The sequence below is a fragment of the Esox lucius genome, chromosome 9 (genome assembly GCF_011004845.1).
Source record: "Esox lucius isolate fEsoLuc1 chromosome 9, fEsoLuc1.pri, whole genome shotgun sequence".
Taxonomy (NCBI): Eukaryota; Metazoa; Chordata; class Actinopteri; order Esociformes; family Esocidae; genus Esox; species Esox lucius.
The window spans coordinates 19,245,294-19,266,468 of record NC_047577.1 but is presented as its reverse complement, the minus strand read 5'-3'; the positions used below and the strand labels follow the sequence as shown (position 1 = coordinate 19,266,468).

At 45.4% G+C, this 21,175-nt stretch overlaps 2 protein-coding genes across 8 annotated transcripts in view; one reads left to right on the top strand and one right to left on the bottom strand.

Annotated features, from left to right (window-relative positions):
• The window catches only part of si:ch211-214c7.4 (nascent polypeptide-associated complex subunit alpha, muscle-specific form), a 30,715-nt gene extending 20,569 nt beyond the window's left edge, over positions 1-10,146 (top strand). The window contains exons 5-7 of one of the 7 annotated variants that reach the window (XM_029122209.2): positions 708-1,372; positions 1,412-3,833; positions 6,167-10,146. In XM_029122209.2, the coding sequence (XP_028978042.2) occupies positions 708-1,372; positions 1,412-3,833; positions 6,167-7,188 (4,109 nt within the window). In that variant the 3' untranslated portion in view covers positions 7,189-10,146. Of the gene's footprint in view, positions 1-707; positions 3,834-6,166 lie in introns of all 7 variants that reach the window. The other 6 variants (XM_029122210.2, XM_029122208.2, XM_029122207.2 and 3 more) reach the window with 6 other exon arrangements.
• A 5,594-nt stretch (positions 10,147-15,740) lies between these two features.
• LOC105021547 (chorion transcription factor Cf2-like) lies at positions 15,741-20,034 on the bottom strand. Its single transcript, XM_010889305.3, has 2 exons — positions 19,767-20,034; positions 15,741-18,682 (listed from the first exon to the last, which is right to left on the bottom strand). Exons 1-2 carry the CDS (start codon positions 19,948-19,950, stop codon positions 17,685-17,687), a joined length of 1,182 nt encoding a protein of 393 aa, XP_010887607.1. The 5' UTR covers positions 19,951-20,034; the 3' UTR covers positions 15,741-17,684.
• Between the last annotated feature and the right edge of the window lie 1,141 nt (positions 20,035-21,175).

Genomic DNA, 21,175 nt, shown 5'->3' with positions numbered 1-21,175 from the left:
TAAAGAAAACAAAAAACATGGTTTCTGCCTAAAACTATTTTGACTAGCATTCAAGCCATTTTTGGAGAAACGGCAAAAAAATAAGTCTGAGTTTTCAAGACAAATTGGCAACCTGTGAATCCACAGGGATGGGGTACAGACTTTCCAGTCCTTAACATTAGCCGTACAGCCAACTTTCAATTATTGTAGCTAGGGCCAACCTGTAGCTGTAGCGTATTAGCCAAATGGTCGCAGTGTTTGTGGGAAGGATGTTTATGAGAGCCCATTAGCCTGTAGTAATGATGTAAAGTTTTGATTTGTAACATAAGCCAGGCTTTAATGCAAGTTGTCACTTTTCTTATTAAACGGGCTGAAAAAACTTTTAGGTAGTACTCTTAAGAGTTTATATGGCAGAAGAAACCCTGACATTGATGAACAGTTCCACCTACTCAACCTTTTACCTTGCTGGATAATTTTTTTTCCAATATTATATTACTGGGTCGGGCAGGTACTGTAAAAGGGTTGAGAAGTACAGTTTAATTGGATCTTGTGACATTCAATATAATTTATTAGTATTGGTTTTAATGGGGACCGCTCTATTTTGGATTGGTTTTCATGTTAAGCTTCAAATCAATATTAAAATGTACTTTCAGCATTTTGACCATATCTATTTTTGGAAAATAGAGTAATTTGAAAGCATGTATTAATTCCTTTTGTTTGGCTTTCAGATGTCAGTAGACCACCAACTACTGTCACAGCTAGGAAGCCTGCGCCAACCGCTGCAACCAAAACATGGAAACCGGACCCTACCAAACCGTTTGCGGCCTCCAGACCAGAGCCTGCCTTCAAGCGGCCCACATCCACCAAGGCAGCAGCCGACACCAAGTCAGCTCGCCCGAAACCACAGGAACCCAAACCCCTGCCCACACGTAAAACCACCCGGACCCCGGCCACACGACAGCCCCTTGGCAAGACCCCGCCTGCGTCCCCCAGCGGCAAGCCAGTGGGCACCACAACCCCCCGGGCAATCAAACGAGTCCCCAAACCCACCCAGTCTGTCCTGCCCTTTACAGGAGCTGCTGCAGCACTTTCAACTGTAACAGCTGCCGGAGAGCCAGAGGTGGCAGCTTCAGATGTCCCTGTTTCAGCATCATTGGTGCTCCTGGAGTCCCAAACAGAGGTGGCTGCCTCAACTCCCAAGGATGCTCCTGTTGCATCTCCACCAAAGAGCCCCCTCGGCCAGGCTGATGCCCCCCCTGCATCCGTGAGCCCCCTCGGCCAGGCTGATGCCCCCCCTGCATCCGTGAGCCCCCTCGGCCAGGCTGATGCCCCCCCTGCACCCGTGAGCCCCCTCGGCCAGGCTGATGCCCCTGAGACAGGCCCCCTCGGCCAGGCTGATGCCCCCCCTGCACCCGTGAGCCCCCTCGGCCAGGCTGATGCCCCTGAGACAGGCCCCCTCGGCCAGGCTGATGCCCCCCCTGCACCCGTGAGCCCCCTCGGCCAGGCTGATGCCCCTGAGACAGGCCCCCTCGGCCAGGCTGATGCCCCTGAGACAGGCCCCCTCGGCCAGGCTGATGCCCCCCCTGCACCCGTGAGCCCCCTCGGCCAGGCTGATGCCCATGAGACAGGCCCCCTCGGCCAGGCTGATGCCCCCCCTGCCCCAACGAGCCTCCTCGGCCAGGCTGATGCCCCCCCTGCCCCAACGAGCCCCCTCGGCCAGGCTGATGCCCCCCCTGCCCCAACGAGCCCCCTCGGCCAGGCTGATGCCCCCCCTGCCCCAACGAGCCCCCTCGGCCAGGCCGCCGACACCCCAGAGTGCCTAGGAGACCCCATTGTCCAATCTGTCTTTGTCTCAGGCCCAGAACTTCCCCAGCCAAAGCGGGACCAGCCCCTACACCACGACATCCCCACAGCAGAGGCTAGCATGACGCCCAGCCCCCTGGATGCCTTGGAGAAAGTCCAGCTTCACATGGATGAAGAGGATGACGACGAAGAGCGGGAGGGCAGCCAGCAAGTGTCTGTGTCAGAGATGAGCGGCACACAGCCCACGGAAGAGTCCAGGCCTGGCTCGGCTGGACCGGCAGGTTCCGGGTGGCGCGCGGGTGGTGCCCTGCTGTCGGAGCTGGACTCTGAGGAGGTGAGCGCCCCGGGCGTCCTCGAGGGCACAGAGAGCACGGATGACCTGGGCGACGCCAGCCTGAAGGGTGCCATAGACATGGAGGGCATGTCGGCGTCGGCCGGCTCGCCCGACTTTGAGAAGGTCCCCGACATCCCGACCAATGATTTCGAGGACGAAGAAGACGATCGAGTGTGCGACATGGAGGTAGGCTCAGAGTGGGCCGAGGACCCGCGACGTGTGAGGCCTGACGACGAGGAGGACGACGAAGATGTGGAGATGGCCAGCGAGGGGGTGACTGAAAGCGGGCTGGAGAGCTACGGCAACGGGGACGAGGACGACTTTCCTGAGGACGAACGGCTTGACAACCTGAACCGCGCTCAGCACGGTTTCACGCTGCCCTCCGCCCCAGTCCCCCAGTGGGACCAAGCCAACCCAAACGACTTCTCCGAGCCCTGGACCCAGCGGCCTGCCCCTGCGTCCCCCCTGGAGAAAGCCCCCCAGCCCCACGCAGCGTCCTCTGGCCAGGCCGTCTCCCAGTCCGGTGGGCTGACCTGCACGGAGCCGGCGGTCCACAGCAGCAGTGAGACCAGCACGTCCGAGGAGCTCCGCGACGACAACGCTAGCGCCGGCGTAGAGCACCGACCCGTTGACAACCTGAACCGAGCCCCGCCTGCTCCCCCGCTGCCCTCCGCCCCGGGCGCCCAGTGGGACCAGCCCGATCCCAACTCCTCCTGGGCCACGCAAGCTCTGTCGGCTGTCCCTGTGCTGGCCCCCACCAGCCCCCCCCCTGACCAATGGCAGTCTGATTTGGAGACGACTGCTCATTCCACATCCCCGGTCCCTGCCCCTGCTTCACCCCAGGAGAAAGACGCCCAAGACCCGAAGGCCCAGTCCAGCATCTTGAGCGCGGTGTACAGCAGCAGCGAGACGAGCACATCGGACGAGCTCCATGACTACAACAGCAGCTCTGGGGTGGAATCTGGCTCCGATATGGGCAAGCACCACGCACCCGCTGCCCCTGGGCATTCCCTGCACCCGGACCTAGACGTCCGGGACCTGGGTGTCCACCTGGAGAGCGGGGACGGAGAGGCGGAAGAGGCAGCGATGCCGCTGGCTGACGAGAACCCCCGAGGCCCCTCCTCCAATCCCTCATCCTCCTCCACCACGGAGGACGAGGCCAGCGACACAGAGGGCGAGGCCCAGCTGGATGAGGCCGTCGAGGATCAGGGCATCGACAACGCAGCGTTCATTGACAACCGGCCCTGCGCCCAGCGCTGCCTGTCTGCCCTGGAAGAAGGCGAGGAGACGGGCGTGGTTGGAGAGGGGGGTGGCGAGACCCCCCAGTCCGCCAACTCTGTGGCATCCTACGCTTTCGACATGACTGCGTCCAACTCCAACGGCCACTCTACGGCGGAGAGCTGCGCAAAGAGCCCCGGCATCTTTTCTCTGGAGGAGCTGCCCGAGGAGGCCAAAGATCAGTCCGTCATCCAGGAGCTGACCCTGCCGCCATCCCAGCAGCAGCCCGCCCCGGCGGACCCCCTTCTGGCCTCCAACCCGGAGGAGCAGCAGTACATGCTGTGTGGTAAAGTTGATGCAGAGCTGGGGGACACAAACGATCTTAAACCCCTGGACGCTGCGCTGTTCGTGGCCCCCCAGCTTTCCGGGGAGGGCCCCTGTGACACCCAGCCACCTTATTACTCGATTATCTGTGATAACACTGAGAACTCTGCGGCAGGTAACGTATAGTCTCCCTCCCCCCCACCCCACTGCATACCTAGTACTGCAACTTTAACCCCCTCCTCCCCCATCCAATCTAAAAACCCTTCTGTAGTTGTAGTGTCAATGTTGTTTGTCCTCAATCTTTTCAACTGGGGTGGATGTGATTATAGGTTAACAAAATGAAAGAGCAAATATCAAAGGGAAGGGAATAAAGACTAAATACAGAAGTGCCACTTCCCTCATATGATATTATCTTAACATTGAGTACATGGCTTAAAACTCCTGTATGTGCAATAGCTACTACTTAATATTAGAATGTGTATTTTTCTTTTTAATTAACACTGCATATCTGAAACAATCTGAACTGGCATGGATTGACTGTTCTGAAGCAGCTGTTAAGACAAATGAACAAGAAATGATGGGATGAACTGTTAAACTTTGTATTTATCTGACACTTTTTACTGAACAAAAATGTTAAAGAATTTTGATTGTATTTTCTTTTTGTTTTCCATCATTAAGAGATCTGTCCGTCTTCCAACACTCCCTCTTGCCACCTGCACTTTATGGTTAGATTGCCCCCCTTTTTTTGCGGTTGTCCTTTTTTTGGTGTACTTGCCGTTACCAAGCTTTAAATAAAGATTAGAAATGTAACCTGATTTCTCTCTTCCCGGACAATTTCATTTAAGTGGGGATTGGGGGACCAGAGATGAAATCAATTTAAAATGTTTGTGCCAAACCTTTATTTGGGAAGCATTGAAAGCCTGTGAGGCGTATAGATGCAATAGTCACACATTGTTTTCCAGCAAGGAAGCCATCATAAAGTATCTTCCTCCTCACATCTACACACTCACTACATCTTTACATCGACTCCTTGTTTTCCTACCGCCCCAGTTCAAGATGGCACGCACAGTCTAAGGGTGTCAGATATCAATCTCCCCACCTCCCTTCTGCTCCCTGTTTTGCTGTACTGGGTGATTCCTAGGAGCCTTGGTTGAATGAGACTGCCATGGCCCACTGGATCCCCCAAAAGAACTGAGAAACAACACCAGGAAGGTTTACCACCAACCAGCCTTGAAGGGAGGGAGACCTCCTTTGACTCTTTGTTTAGTATATTTTTTTGTCTTTCTCTACACGTTTTGCCTTTTTTGTTTCCCTTCTGCCTCCTCTGAATTGTTTGTTATATCTAAATGTGCATGTTCACCGTACACTGTTTAACCACTTGAACCTCGCGGTGCCTCTCTGCATCTCACTGGCTGACTGACATCACCGGCTTTGGTTTGGTTTGCTTAAGGGCCTGGTCCGAAATGCCCACCCAGTCCAGTGGTTCCCAACTCGGGTCCTCGGGTACCCCCAACAGCGCACACTTTTGTTGTAGCCCTGGACAAGCACAACCAATTCAACTCAATGAGAGCCTGATAATTAGCTGACAAGTTGAATCAGCTGTGCTTGGCTGGGGCTACAATTAAAACATGTACTGTTGGGGGTACTTGAGGACCGTAGTTGGGAACCACTGCCCTAGTCCATATATTGTGGACCTGTTCAGAAGCACTGCCTCATATAGGGAATAAGGGTGCCATTTTTGACCCGGCCCAGCCCACATGCGGTGCTGCTTTTTTAATGTACTGATGCATGATGAATGAACCCTTCTTGCATGTTTCTCATTGGCTCCGATAAGGGGACTGATGGGACTGGTTTGGATTGCTGACAAGCTGCTTTATTTTTTTTCCACACTTGTTGGTTGTTACTGCATATACAGGAAGTTGGGCCACTTTATCAAAAAAAAAAAAACGTTGCACCTTTTAAAGTACTAGCGTATTTTGTTCAGGAAGTCCTGATTTAAGAGTGCTGTCTGCTTTAACCACCTTCCACCCCAGCCAACGCCACACCCTTTCCACCTCCACCCACTGTCTTCATTTCCTCTGTGCTCCTTACAGCTTCACTACACCTCTATCTGCACCACTGTTTGACCCACTGGGCTCTTTCAGGCTCTGCTACACACCACCAGGCGTTTCTGTGCTGTTCTCATACCGCCAAATGAAACGTTTTCATTGCAAAACGTTAAGTCGAAAGAGTTCCAATTGGAACCATGAGCTTGGGTCACTCCCAAACTCCACACGACTATGTAGGGGCATGCCTACATTTATCCAATTGACGTTTTTTTTGCAGCTGAATGTTTTGTTTGGCAGAATGACGGCAGAATTAAGTTTTCATAGTAATATTGTCATGTTCTTTTCATGTGAGCGTTAGCAGTGTGTGTTGACGCGGAGACGAGCCGTCGTCTCTCATTTGGTCTGACCCGCTCTTCTAACGCGCGCCACTTGCCGGGTGCTTTCCGCTTCCTCCCTGCAGGGCTCGCCACGCTCCCCCAGTCACACCATCGCCGTGAGTACCACCTCCACGCCCCCAAACCCCACTGTGACCTCTTGACCCCTCCCAGGCTGACGTGTGCCGACTTGCCTCCCCGGAGCCCCCATCTGCAGGCCAGCCCGCAGCTCCGCAGGCTGGAGCTGCACCAGCAACAGCTACTGGAGATGCAGCAGCGCAGAGAACAGCTGGGTAGACCCCACGAGGAAAAGGAGGAAGAGGAGAGGAAGAGGAGGAAGAGGGAACAGGAGGAGGAGATGAAGAAAAAGGAGGCGGAGGAGCAGGAGATGCGGCGTCGGGACCTCCTTCAGCAGGAGCTGCAGAAGCAGCAGGAAGAGCTGAAGCAGAGGCAGCAGATCCTTCAGTGGCAACAGGAGCTGAAGGAGCAGGCAGAGCAGACTTCACCACAGCCCCCGAAAGGGCAGTCGGCAGCGCTGCTTTCACCATCCTCTGGTCTCCATACCATCTACGAAGCCCTGGAGAGTGAAGATGAGGAGGAGGAGGAAGAACAAGATGACGGGAGGGAAACCGAGGTCAGTGTCAGGGAACACGATGAAGCCCCACTGGAGAAAGACATCAGTCACAGTCAAGAGGCGTCAGACGAAGACCGAGCAGACAGCGACTCAACCTCCACTTTCAGTCCGCCCCCCGACTCCCCCGAGCAGGGAGAGCCCAGTGAAGCCTCCCCTAAATCAGCCCCTGTGTCCCCAGAATGCTCCTCGCCCCCTCCCCTGGACCTGGACTGGGGGAAGAAAGTGGACATGGTCCAGCAGCTCATCAACCAGACCCTGCTGCTAACCGGTGACGGCTGTTCCTCTCTGCTCCTGCTGCCCGGGGGTGGAGGGGGCACGCTAAGCCCCCTGGAGGCCAGCCTGTGGCCCAACCTGTTGCCACCCCTCACCCCTCCCTCGGCCACGGTCACGTCGGTCAGCAGCTTCTCCCCGGAGGCCCCTGGCCAGTCCCAGCAGGGGGAGTGGACAGTGGTGGAGCTGGAGACCCATCATTAAAAAAAAAAGCGTACACAGCTCCTCAGTGCTGCTGAGCACATGGCCGCTCTACACGACGGCACAAGAGTCCTGACCCGTACACTGTAACGCTATACCTCTCTTTCCTAGCTACCAGCCATTCGACACCGCGGCTAACACGACACTGTCGAACGCACTGAGCCGATACCACTTTATAGTCACACGGTTCCTTTGTGTTGGTGTCAAAAGACATTGAAACCATAGTCACAGCAATCAGACAGGCTGACTTGCACCCACACAATAGGGAAACCAAAAGGGTAATTTAATAGGATCTCCACGCTTACTCCTGTCTTTCATCCAGGAACAGTGTGCCGTGTCGGGCTACACCGTTTGCCAGAAGGACACTACCTTGATTAGGGTGGTCCACCAAATGTTCTGGACCAGCTGTTTTGGGTTGCAGTAACACTGTTGATAACACTGTTGGTAACATTGAACAGTTGTCCATTTTAACAAAGCCAAAACTACTTTTCATCACACCTTCAATATTCTGATGGTGGTTTAGTTTGCACTGGAGATGTCTCACTACTGACTTGGTTTAGGATAATTTGAGATATTTTAATAGACTTTCGTTCTCCGTAGTATTTGTTAATGACTGATGATGAAACTGCACTTGACTGGATTCGTATCTCATTGATTCTGACTCAATGCCTGCATCGTGCTTCAAACAGTTTGATTTACTCTAGAGAGCAAGCGGCTGTAGAAATGGAATCCCTGGAACGGTGACAGGGATCACCATTTAAATCCACATGAGCCTCTAGTGACTGTGTCTATCTGCCAAGTTTATGTTTCTGACACAAGACCAGGGTGTATTATTCCATAAATTATTTTGCTAAATGTTTCTTCTAAGGAGCACAACAGGGAGGGACCAACCAGAATTGCATCAAATGAAATGTTTTCTTTTTTGCTTTCGGTTTGGTTCTTAAAATGGTTTCCGCAATGAATACATCCCTGAAATCTTCCACCAGCTGTAGATTAACCTTATTAATCCAGCTGGCTGAGTTTTATTATTTTAAGGTTAACCACCCTAACACAGTTTTTTTTTTTACACCGCAGGATCTAGTTTGGATCCAGCTTTGTGTAATACCCCTGGGTGCTAATGACCTGAAGGACTACTTTTCCTGTTGAATGCTACCGGGGACTGCAGACGACCACTGAATTATTGGTTTCTTTTTCGAAGCACAGTCCCTACAGAGTTGGTTCTAAAGACTCGACCCCATATCCTAGGATGCTCTCACCACATTTTGTCCCATTTCCATGGTTACCGTTGATGTCATAATGGGAGCGGGCGCGGTGGGGGAGTGAGCAGGAATGACATTGATGTGAGGTCATGGAGAAAAGAACAGGAAATGGAGTCTGTCGGACAAGCTCAATGACCGTTGAATAAACCACTCTGGGTATATAACCGGTTCTGCTGTGAGACTGATGGGACCTAGCCTGGTTCTAGATCTGTTTGTGCTAACACTCGTCTGTTGTAGTTCGGCTGCAATAAGAGCTGGCAAGATGAGATTTAAGACCAGGCTGGGTGGGTTCAGTCCGGTCATGGGTTTAGATCATAGGGGTTTTTGTGTATATTAAGTGTTTTTGTCTATCGGTACACAATTGGTGGTACTTTGTCCTTGTGGTTGTTTATGGGATGTTTGTCTGGAACGGTACTGCATATGAAGATAATTTTTAAGTTCTTCAGGGATTGGGAAAACTTCTAAGTGAATCCATTAAGCCTTTAATCAGGAGCCTTAAAACAATAATAGGTGATTTCTTACTCATTTCCTGGTCAGGACAGGTTTTAACTAAATGGTACATTAATCAATTTCCACTAAGGTTTCTCTGTATGTATGTAACTGCTCGGAGGTAGATCTTACAGGAGGGTCATGTATTCAGCAGAAACATGCATTTGTAATTGGGGTTGAACTTTTAAACTCTAACAGGGACATTCCACTGTGTAGAAGGTAATGAACCTGAAAGGATGGAGTCCCCTTGTCCTAAAAGTCCTTTCAGATATTAAAGGTAGTTAGGTCCTCCACCGTGTCTTATTTAACCAGCTGTCTCACACAGCTCGGTGGCAGCCATTTTCTAAGGCAATTTCATACATTCCAATTTGAGGGCTTGGCCATAACTACTCTCAGATCCAAAGCAGCACGCACAATACATTGGTCAAAGCTGGACTTTCTCTATTGTGTTTTAACTGTCCACTGTAGTGTTTTGGATACTCTTAGTATATATTATTGCTGAGGGAAACGTAGCGCTAGTTCAGTGCAATCAAGGGAAGCGACTGGATTTTTATTTTGTAATGTAGTAAATGTATTGTAGTATCATAGTGATGAAAAGAACTGAAGGGGAAGAAAGGGAAAATGTCAAAATGAAGATGGCCTTAATGGCGCTGGCTTTGCTCTCAAAGACGTCATCATAATGGCTACAGCACCATCACGTCTGTCTGTGTTTATGGGTAGCATTAGGAGGAACACAATTATTTATAGATTTAAAGCAGATAGTTGTAGAGGGTTAAGGAAAATGGTTGTAAATTGTAGATTAATTTTTTTTTATGTGACCGTTGAATGTTGGTGGGCATTAGTCTTGTAGACTTTGTTTGTATCAATTGTGTGTTTAATCTGAATTTCTGAAATATTTTTTCATTAGTTAACAGGGGATGTGATGTGAATAGCTCTTGCTCAGTTATGTATGTTTTGGAAACACTGAATTGTAGGAAAGCATTCCCTCTGTAGAGTTGAGTAATTTATTTAAAAAGGGAAATACTCTTGTTACTGTCAAATGTTTGTTGAAATGATGTTGGCATTTTCACATGTTGTGAAGTTCAAAATTTTGGCAGCTCATTTAAATATGTAATATTACCATGAGGTTTTGTGACTTTTTGAAGGACTTACTGTGTTTGTGGGATTGTTTCAAAGTAGTTTTCAACAAATAAAATGTTTCCTATTAAATTTTTCTGGTTCTTGCCCTTAGTAGTTTTTACAATGACTGGTTTAATATGGTTTCCTGCTGCCCTCCTATGGTAAGTGGTGGCCATAGCAAGTTTGTGGAGGTTTACAGAGTCAACATGATTTGAGGTTATAAATGTGGGATAATGTTTTATTAGCCCAAATTGTTCTTGGCTATTTAATGACATTACTTCAAGTAATAAGTTGGTGAGGAATTAACTTGGTGCAATCAAATCGGATCTAAAAAAAGAGCCTTTTTTATTCACTGTTGAGTTACTGGGGTCCACTCTTCTCTGCTATAAAATCACCAACACAATTGAGTAAAACAAAATCAGTATAATGTTTTGCTGGTACACACAAGGGGCCATGCTACCAAATTTGCATTATTTGATTGCAGCAGGATGATGCACTGTCACAAAGCATTGTCTCGATGCTTGCTGGAATGATAGCCACTTCAGATAAGTACTAAAGTCCTCAGCTCAGACCTCAACAAAAAACCAATCCTACATTGGATGAGCTGCAACCTGCTGTTAGCAGAGTTGATGTACCACTGACAAACAAAGATGAGCAAAAAAAATATAAACCAAATGAAAAATGTAACCTTAAATTAAGGTAAAATTGTTAAACCAAAAAAATAACATTGAAGGACTGAATATCTCATTTATTCTAACTGCTTAATTTGACCAACTTGTATATAATGTGGCCTCAGAGTCCCTGAGTGGTTCTCCATGTCATAAAACTTGTTTTACTGGGGTATAAATATGCAACCTGATCTTAGGAAATACACAAATTAGCAGTCACAGTATTTGTATGTTACTTTAGGGTACATTCTAATGTGCTTCTGAAATGTCATATGTTTTCTGAACATTTATAACAACTTCTAACTGCTAGTAGCATGAATTTACAATGTGTGATTTGTTACCTATTATATGTAAGGTAAGGAATTAAGATATTTTCACCTCTCCGAGGATATAAACGTGCATCTGTTGGAGTCAAGGTCTGCAGCATTTCCGCAAACTGCCCCTTGTGATTGGTCTAAACCCTAAAGTAACACAACATGAATTTAGTAGTCAGATTTCCTTGTATCAGGTTATGTATTCCTCTGAGACCAGCCTGAAATACAAGGTGACATGCAAATTCCTTCAGTCATCTAATAACATGAAGGTCAAAAAAAACTAATTAATTGAGACAAAAGGTTGTTGACCACATTTGACAATGGCAATAAAAATGCATGAAAAATACCAATTTCCACTAGTAGGGCACTAATTAAAACGTTCTAAACAACTGGAGCAATAATGAACATCTCTGTAATGGGGGAAAAAAATATGTTTGAGAATTGCTGAAGTTGGTTGAATCAAGGATCACCATGCAGGTTTCTGCAATTAGACACCGCCTCCATGGCAGAAAGCTACACTGCTCAAAACAATTAAGGGAACACGTATAACACCAAGTCAATGAAACTTCCAGCCAGAAAGCATAAGTGACTGTGAATCAACGTCACCTATTTTGGTACAATTGAAAGTGACAACAGGTGCACTGGAGAGGCAACAGCAAGACAACCCCCAAAAAGGGAATGGTTTTGCAGGTGGTGGTCACACACTCTCTCCTTCCTGACTGATTCTTCTCTAGTTTTGTGTTTTGCTTGTGTCCTTGTCCAGGGGTGAAAATCTGATATAAACTTTGGAGGGGACAATTACATGAACTACCTGTGCAACCATGCAGGTTGCACAGGTAGCCCAGCTACTCCATATGTGCTGTCGCAAGAAGGTTTGATGTGTTTCCCAGTACAGTCTTCGAGAACACTGAGGAGATACCAGGAGATGGGCCGCTACACAAGGAGAGCTGGACAGGGCCGTAGAAGGACATCAACCCAGCAGCAGTACCAGGATCCACTCCTTTGTGCGAGGAGGAACACTGCCAGAGTCCTACAAAATGACCTCCAGCGTGCTACTGGAGTGCATGTTTCTGACCAAACTGTCAGAAACAGACACCATGAGGGTGGCATGAAGGCCCGGCGTCCTCTAATGGGACCTGTGCTCACAGCCCAGCACCACAGATTGATTGGCATTTGCCAGAGAATGCCAGAACTAGCAGGTCCACCAGTGGCGCCCTGTTCTCTTCACCAATGAGTTCACACTGAGCACATGACAGACGAGAAAGCGTCTGGAGACACCGCGGGGAACGTTATGCTGCCTGCATCATCCAGCATGATCTGGATGACCTGGTTTGGCGGTGGGTCGGTGATGTTCTGGGGAGACATATCCGTGGAGGTTTGAACAGACCTCCACGTGCTAGCTTACGATACCCTGTTAGGTACTGGGATGAAATCCTCAGAACCATACGCGGGTACAGTGGGCCCTGGGTTCCTCCTGGTGCAGGACAATCCCTCATGTGGCCAGAGTGTGTAGGCTGTTCCTGGATGACGAAGGCATTGATGCCATTGACTGGCCCTCATGTTCCCCAGACCTGAATCCAATTGAGAACCTCTGCAACGTTATGTAACAGTGCATCCAACGCTGCCAAGTAGCACCACAGACTGTCCAGGAGCTCACTGATGCCCTGATCCAGGTCTGGGAGGAGATCCCCCAGGACACCATCCACCGTCTCATCAGGAGCATGCCCAGACGTTGTCGGGAGGGCATACAGGCACATGGGGGCAATACTGAGTCACATTGTTGTGATGCTGTGATGAAATTCATGCAAGTTGGAACAGCCTGTGATTTCAACTGTTTACTTAGATTTTTGAATTCATCCTTCAATCAGTTGGTGATATTGATTTCCATTGACCGTTGTTACATAATTTTGTTCTCAAAGAATTACACAGGTACAGTAAAAATTTTGATCTTTAAATATATTTCCTTCATCAAGATGCGATGTGTGATTCAAGTAATCACTTCATTTTTATTTTTTTGCAGTGTATTTAGATCTCTCACAAGAACAAAGCCTCTACTGTCATCAAGACAAACGTGTAGCCAGAGTTTTCTAAATGTCATTGGACCTTTGGACCGGCTTTAGCCAGAGATGGGTTTTGGTCCACATAAAAATGGCATACTGACCACAAAATCAAGTTTCTGCAACAGCCATCCCAGTTCCCTGACCTAAACCCCATTGTAAATCTGTGGTGAGCTGACAAGGACACTCCACAAGCAAGGACCAAGGTGTTATTCTGCACGGATGAATGGTGTTACAATGGCCTTAACGTGTTTACCCAACTCAGGGAAATTATAGAAGACTCCTGCCATGATAACAGCACTGAGTACTAAATGCACGGTTGCTGCTGTATATAACAGTGACCCATTTTTTCTATTTTATTTAAAATGCTCTTTTAATAATTTTCTCAGATTTCTCAGGTTTTCAGTGTAAGGGCAGGATGATAAGGCTATTGTTCATAGCCTTTTTGTTCACATTTATCAAGAGGGCCTATAATGCTGCAGGGCACTGTGTGTGCATTTATTCATAATTATAAATTGGATGGTTAGAATCCTGAATGCTATCTGACTGAAAGCTCTGGTAAATGAGATCAGGGGTACAAGTTACATTTTTAGTCTTCTGATTGTGTTGGTAACAAGTAAATAATTGCAGTAAGGTATCTTGTGCCAAAACACCCCTTATGGTCTACCGGTCATGTACCACACCCCCTCGTACCTTGTTGCTTCATTATAGCATGTTTGGTCCTCCATAGTGGAAACCTGACCCAGATGCCTATATATATATACACCTCCATCTTAGTTAGGGCACCTATGCCTCCGTATATTGTGAATGCAAATCCCAGACAGGCCACAAGTCAGTTCCACTGCTTTATCTAACTTTAAAACAGTTTTAAATGATTAAGGTGTTCATAGGCAGTGGTAAAGTCAAGACTAAACACAGGTCTCATATATCCAATACAATTATAGACCGTGACTTTTTCCTCAAATTATACAACAACAACCTAAAAGCATTGGACACAAAACACTAATAAATGTGACTAAAGCACAGAAATAATTCATATAAAGAATATCCCAGAATAATTTCCCAGAATGTTCCTTTGCTTGAGCCTTTTCATTAGTTAGGCACTGGAGGTACAACATGTGGTTTTCTGCTACCCGATCAAAGCATCTCTGAAATGTCCAGTAAACTAAAACTTCAGTGGCCAAAATCTTTCCTTTGGTGAAAGCAGGGTGAAAAATGATATCTGGTTATGATTAAATAGTTCCTCGGTTTTAAATATATTACTAAACAATCTTTCATACTATTATTGAACTAGAGCAAAAATGCCCATAATCACACCCCAGGTCATCTTGAAAACAAGCTGACTGACAAAGCTAAGGTAGCCCTTTTAGAGATGATGGTTAATTTCTTAACAGAATCAGGGAAATTAAACAGTTCAATAGAGATATAAATAAATAGAGTATTTAACTATTCTTTCCCTACACTAAACAGGAAAGGAAAACTAAGTATCTGTATTTTTGCTACATGCAATTTGTATCTTCAGATATACAGTACCAGTCAAAGGTTTAGACACACCTACTCATTTTAAGGGGTTTCTTTAGTATTATTGTTTTTCCACATAGTGAGAATAATAGTGAAGACATCAAAATTATGAAATAAAACATGGAATCATGTAGCAACCAAAAAAATTGTTAAAGAGATGAAAATCCATTGGAAGACAGTTACGTCTGCTGTAGAGGACAAGTTCATTACCAGCCTCAGGAATTGGCAATAAACTGCAACCCAGATTAGTGCTGAAATAAATACTTAAAATACTTCTTTAGGATTCAAGGCACACTCAATCAGCATGGCAACCTTGCATGATATCCTATCTAGTTTGTGCTGAGTGGGACTAATTTTTTCAACAGGACAATTACTCAAAGCAAACCTCCAGGGTGTGCAAGTGCTATTTGACCAAGAAAGAGAGTAATGGAGTACAGCATTAGATGACCTGGCCTCCACAATCACTTGAACTCAACCCCATTGAGATGGACAGCAGAGTGAAGGAAAGCAGCCAACAAGGGCTCAGCATATCTGGGAACTCCATCAGCACTGTTGGAAAAGCATTCCAGGTGACTACCTTGAAGCTGGTTGTGAGAATGCCAAGAGAATGTCAAGGCAAAGGGTGACTACTTTGAAGAATCTAAAAAAACATTTTTTTTAATTTATTTAACCAATGACTCCATGTGTCATTTCATAGTTTCAATGTCTTCACAATCATTCTACAATGTGGAAAAAATCAAGAAACAGGATATGTCCAAACATTGACTAGCACTGTATACCATACATCTACACTCAAGCTCACAACAGGTATCAATCTCTCTTCTCCCTGATCTTAAGCTCTAACAGAGGAAAATAAAATCTACAACTGTTAGAGCCCAGCCATCCTCCAGACTTTCCTCCACTCCTCACTGTACTGGAGTTCACCTTACATAACATTCTAGATAATCCAACAATACGTACAAAGAATTTACCCCAAATGACTTTTAAATGACGGAAATGCTATTTTGTAGAAATAAGCACATACACTTAAAAACAAATTCTCCACAAAATACAATTACAAAATAGACATATACATAATGTCTCATTGGCTATTACAAATACTATGCCTTGATAAAATATTCAAACTCCTGATGAATCCTCTGATTTTAATGGGACATTTTGTTTTGTTTGATTTGATCATTTTAAAACACTAGCACTCAAAATCAATACACGGGGACATTGGTTTTATAGGTTAATATACGTAAGACAAAACTGAAATATGTTGCTTGCATAAGTATTCAACCCCATGTGCTTTGGAAGCTTCCAGTTTAAAACAGATAAAAGAAAATAGCGTATTCAGGAAACAATGACCTTTTCACTGACTTCTTGTGGCCACCTGTAAGCAAGAAACAGAATTTGCTGTCTAATTCCTGGAGGAACACAGACACTGTCAAAGGATAATTGGCCAGACTGTGAATCTAAAAAATAAAGACAAAAGATAATTCTGAAGAAGTTCTGAAAAAAGTCATAGAAATGCATAGATTAGTAAACAGATTATACAATTCAAGTATTTAGAAATCCCAGCGAGCACAGCTGGATCAATAATCATAAGTGAAAAAGCTGCATCACATCTCCCAAGCACGGCCAACGAATTCTGTCTCTCAAAACGTAAACAAGAAGACCTGTGAGAGAAACTACAGTCTTCTCTTAACAGTCTCTTCGAGGGAGATAAGAGTACAATGGCTGAGAGTGGAGTAATGGGTCACTAATCAATCCAGGGCTCTACATAAAAAGGGTCTGCATTCTAGGGTGGGAAAAAAGCCATTCATCAAATGGTACCATCTGAAAGCTGAGAATGACCTGCGATGTGGGAAAATGCTTTGTGGTCATGATCATGATGGAGTTATTAGGCCTACAAACATCACCCAATCAACCTCAACAATTTGGAGCGAATCTGCCTAGAAGAATGGGCCACAAAAGGTGTCTCTACCAAATATTCATGTATGGAGGTTGAATACGTATGCAAGCAAAATACTTCAGTTTTTCATTTTTCCTTAAAACATAAAACCAACTTCATCTTACTAACAGAGTTTCTTTAAAAATAAATAAAACTGAATTAATTGTACCATTCGTAATACATTTATGTGAGACTTGGTCATGTGTCCCAATAATTTCAAGGCACTGTATATAAAGAAATATATACAGTAAACAACAAAACAGCCTATACAGTACAAAGTAGTAGCAGGGAATGCAATTAAAATAGCTAGTTTGTCTGTCACAATTGGAAATAAAAGCACATCCTCCGCTCCTGCAATGCACATCATCACTTTCAGACCGGTAGAAAATAAGCTGCACAAAGCTGCTGATTAGGAGAAGTAGTCTTAAGACACACCATGGCAGAGATTTTGGGGTGGGAATAATTGCAGCCAACTATTAAGCTGGCCAGTGCCCAAAAGCCTTTCACAATTCCATCACATAAATGAAGTCACCTCTAAAGGCATGTGAGGCCAGAATAATTATTATGAGACTAAGTGTTTGGAGTGGTTGGAAATAGAAAAATTATTGGGCCCCGGGTGGAATAAAATTAGTTGGAACACAACTGAATGCTGCCCTTTTTTCAAATATTAGGAATAGCATAAAATAATTTAACCAAAAGGAGACTAGGGGAGGTTTGAAAGATTTCCAATCTAATAACAAAAACATCTGTGACCTAACAGGCAGGTCAATGCAATAGATTTTAGTTATCTGTTGCTCTGAGAAGGATTGTTATCTGGTACTCCAAAGTGTCTATTTCTGCATAGCACAGCCACTCTATATGAAAGGCTCTACATGACCAATAAGCTCAAAGACAGGCCTAAAACACATGGATCAACTTCACCAAGATGATTTAACGCCGGTCACACATGAGTGAATATTGCACCAGATATAACAACTGTGCTGTTTTCGGTGTGAATCAATACATGCAAGTTCAGGTTTCCTTTGCATTAAAGCTCTACCAACAGCAAGTACAGCTAAATGGTTTCTCTCCTGTGTGTCAGTATATGCCTCCTGAGGTGTCCCTTCCGATTGAAGCCCTTTCCACAGTAAACACAGCTAAATGGTTTCTCTTCTGTGTGTCAGTATATGCCTCCTGAGGTGTCCCTTCCGATTGAAGCTCTTCCCACAGTAAACACAGCTAAATGGTTTCTCTCCTGTGTGAGTCAGTATATGCCTTCTTAGGTCTCCCTTCTGGTTGAAGCTCTTTCCACAGTCACCACAGCTAAAGGGTTTCTCTCCCGTGTGAATTCTCATATGTCTGGACATACCTCCTTTGTGTTTAAAGGTCTTTCCACAAAAGGGGCAGGTGCAGGGTTTCTCCACGTGACAGAGTTGGACATGGGCCTTTAATTTGCAGGTGGAGTTGTAGCGCTTTTTGCAGAAGCGGCATTCGCTTGGTCTCTTCTTGGCGTGAATTACATGCTCCTGTAGGTCAGCCTTTAAAGCAAACCTTTCACTACAATCACTGCAGCGATGAATCTTTTTGGATGTGATGCTGGATTTCATATGGTGTTTCTCCAGTGGTGGGTTGGGATCCAGTGGTGGGTTGGGATCCAGTGGCGGGTTGCGATCCAGTGGCGGGTTGGGATCCAGTGGCGGGTTGCGATGCAAAGGTAGGCTGCTGTCGAGTCCTACTGGGTAGTTGCTCACAGCTGAATTGTTGCTGAAAGTATTGTTTACATTACCTGGATGGTCAAAGAGAATGTCGAGGCCCTTAAGGTGGGTGACGAAAGGAGTAACATCCACTGGTTCAGTGTCACTTTCTCTGTTCTCCATAGTCTGGGTTTGGGGAAGGGTCAATGGCTGAACCAGTGGATCCTCCTGATCACATTCATTTTTCACACATGGAGAAGAGAAACTGAACTCTATGTTATCAGACTCCAGCCCTTGAAGCTGCTCTTCTTCCTGACTGGTCCTGATTTCCTCCTGCTCCTCTTTAATCTGTGTGGATTCTGGGTCCTCCTGCCCCAGATTGGGACTCCACTCCTGCTGAAAGTGCTGCTGCTCAGTGGGAGCCCCTTCCTCTGAGACAGCAAGAGAGAACTGCAGGGAGTCTGGATGGAAGAGAGAAAAGACTCAATATTACAGAATTAAATGATGGGAGCTGAGATACCGCCATAGCAAATAATGACAGAAAAAATATCTTGCCCAAGCAGCGAAATCAAGTAGCCTATTTAGTGATGCAAAATTATAATAAACTTATTACAGCTCTGTCTTCAAATTGTACAAGGAACACTTAAAGGAGACATGACACTAATAGTATGTCTGACACCAATTAGAAAATCTGTACTATTGAGCCATAGTCAGTCAATATGAAATATTATTATACTCCTAGGTGAAGTAGTTCTTTCAAGTAATAACAGAAAAATTGTTACAAATAGAAAATAATAAAATAATTGTGTGGCATCAAATTAAGTGGAGTGTTTTGATTGCAAAAGTATTTATTTAAAATATGGGTTAGTCTATGGAAAGGTACAGGCTGGAGTTCGGGATAGCTACATTTGTTGTAGAGGGAAGAAGTTGTTTATGTAAACTATCAACTGCAGTTACTGTGCAATTGAACCACACTGTAGATGTCTATGAATAGTCATATCAATAATATAATTCTGGGGTTTTCTAAGTTGAGAGTCCGGTGAAATAAATACAAATGACTAGGGTAATCAACAACAACAAAAATATTATGCCCTTCCAAGACAAAAATAAGGCTGCTGTGTTGTGTTAAAGACACCAAAACAGGTTGTAACATAAAGCTAAGACACCCATCAACACAACACAAGACATGTCACTCCAAGTCCAGAACGGGCGTGGAATGCATACGTATTCTAGATCCATGACTACACGGAACTCTCTCACCCTTTACTGCTATAACAGATACAAAACATTAAAAAACAACACAGCAGGACGGGGAGTGTGAGACAAACATATATTATTTTATATTATGTTAGGTGTTTTGTATTTAAACCCCAGAAAGAGTAGCCCTAGGTAATACCAGGCTAATGGTGATTCTAACTAAAACTCAATATAATACTAGTCTTTTGAGGGGAAATAATATATCACTCTGCTTTAGACTCAACAGCTGGCTTATTGAAAATAACTATAATTATCTAGATATAAATCTAGAAAAAATAAAATACAAACCTATTCTACACGTTAGGTCCGGTGTAATGCGCAACAGTCTCCGTAGACGATCATTCTCCTCCTGGTACTCCGATACGGTTTTCACAACTGCCCCAAAAATCTCAACAGCAGCTGCCGTTAGGCGCTCATTTAAATACACATGCAACAGCTGCAGTTTAGACATGTTGTGTCGACTAATAAACATATATTTATATATATTTGTGAGTATTGCCTTTTTAAGGGAGGACGAACGCGGAACGAATGATATCTACAAATAAATCAATTCCACTTCCAGTTTTACTTCCGTATTGTCTTCTTCTGTTTGTATTAGTGGGTGGTGAGCCCATTAACACATCACAGCGCCCCCTTACGTATACTTATTGAACGATGACAACGTAGACGAAAACAAAGACGTAAAGATCCGTGGTTATCCGTGCCACTTTAGCGTTTGTTCCATTTTGGGCATGTGCTTAAAACGTTGACATATCATACCCTTGACGAAAGTCGATTAATGAGGAGTGGCGCACACTGTTTCACAAGCCCATGAAGGTTTGCACAAACACTTGCCCAATCTCAAATTCCCATTGAAATCTGGAACACTGAGATCTTAGAGGATTTAATAGGTTACAACTATCTGGTATTAGTAATTCACCATATTACTTATCCCAATCAGATCCTCTTAAATCTCCACACTTGTATAACGTGCAGGACTTATGGAGTGATTTTGGATTGGGCCATCACCATGAAGCCAACCACTTTTTTATTTCTAGTCAATGTGTGGAACGTTCCATTTATTGATGGAGCTGTCAAATGGGTGGGGCTTTCAGCTTCATTGTCTGATCCACCCTGAAGACCCAGTTTGTCATGTCAAACCAGGTCACCAGGAAGGATACAATTATTGTTAAATCCCAAATGAACCCCTTCCCATTCCTTCTCAGCCTTCGTTGTCACATTCATACGCACCGCTTCAATTTGAACAAGAGGCCCAAAATGACAACAGGGATGACAACAGGGAGTGTTTATACATCCCCTCAACATTCTCTGGTAGTCAGCCTCGGAGATTCATCATCACAAAGCAGGTGAGCAGCGCTGGATTTACATCATAAGTTGTGGTTAATTGAATTGCTGGAGTACCTGAAAAGTTTCAAGAGTGTGTAAGAAATCTGAGGATCAAAAGCAATGGCTAATAAGGCTTATTTGTAGCCATTCATGAACATTCTTGTGGCTGCTTCTTTCTAGCATTTTCGGCAACCCTTTTGTCTAACACTATTCTCCTAACCAGCTTAGCTAAAAAAACTACAAGAAAACAGGAAGCATGAACACAAACCATGATTGCCTTTGATCCTTTCACTACTGCCCATACTCCTCCAACTTGCTCTCGACACACCCACTTTCAGACACACTCCAGCTATGCAGTTCACCATACTTAA

Coding starts and splice junctions, on each gene's coding strand:
- LOC105021547 (XM_010889305.3), bottom strand. CDS start 19,950: ATGTTTATTAGTCGACACAACATGTCTAAACTGCAGCTGTTGCATGTG. Junction 18,683..19,766: donor GGACCTAACGTGTAGAATAG/GTTTGTATTTTA, acceptor TCTTCCATCCAG/ACTCCCTGCAGTTCTCTCTT.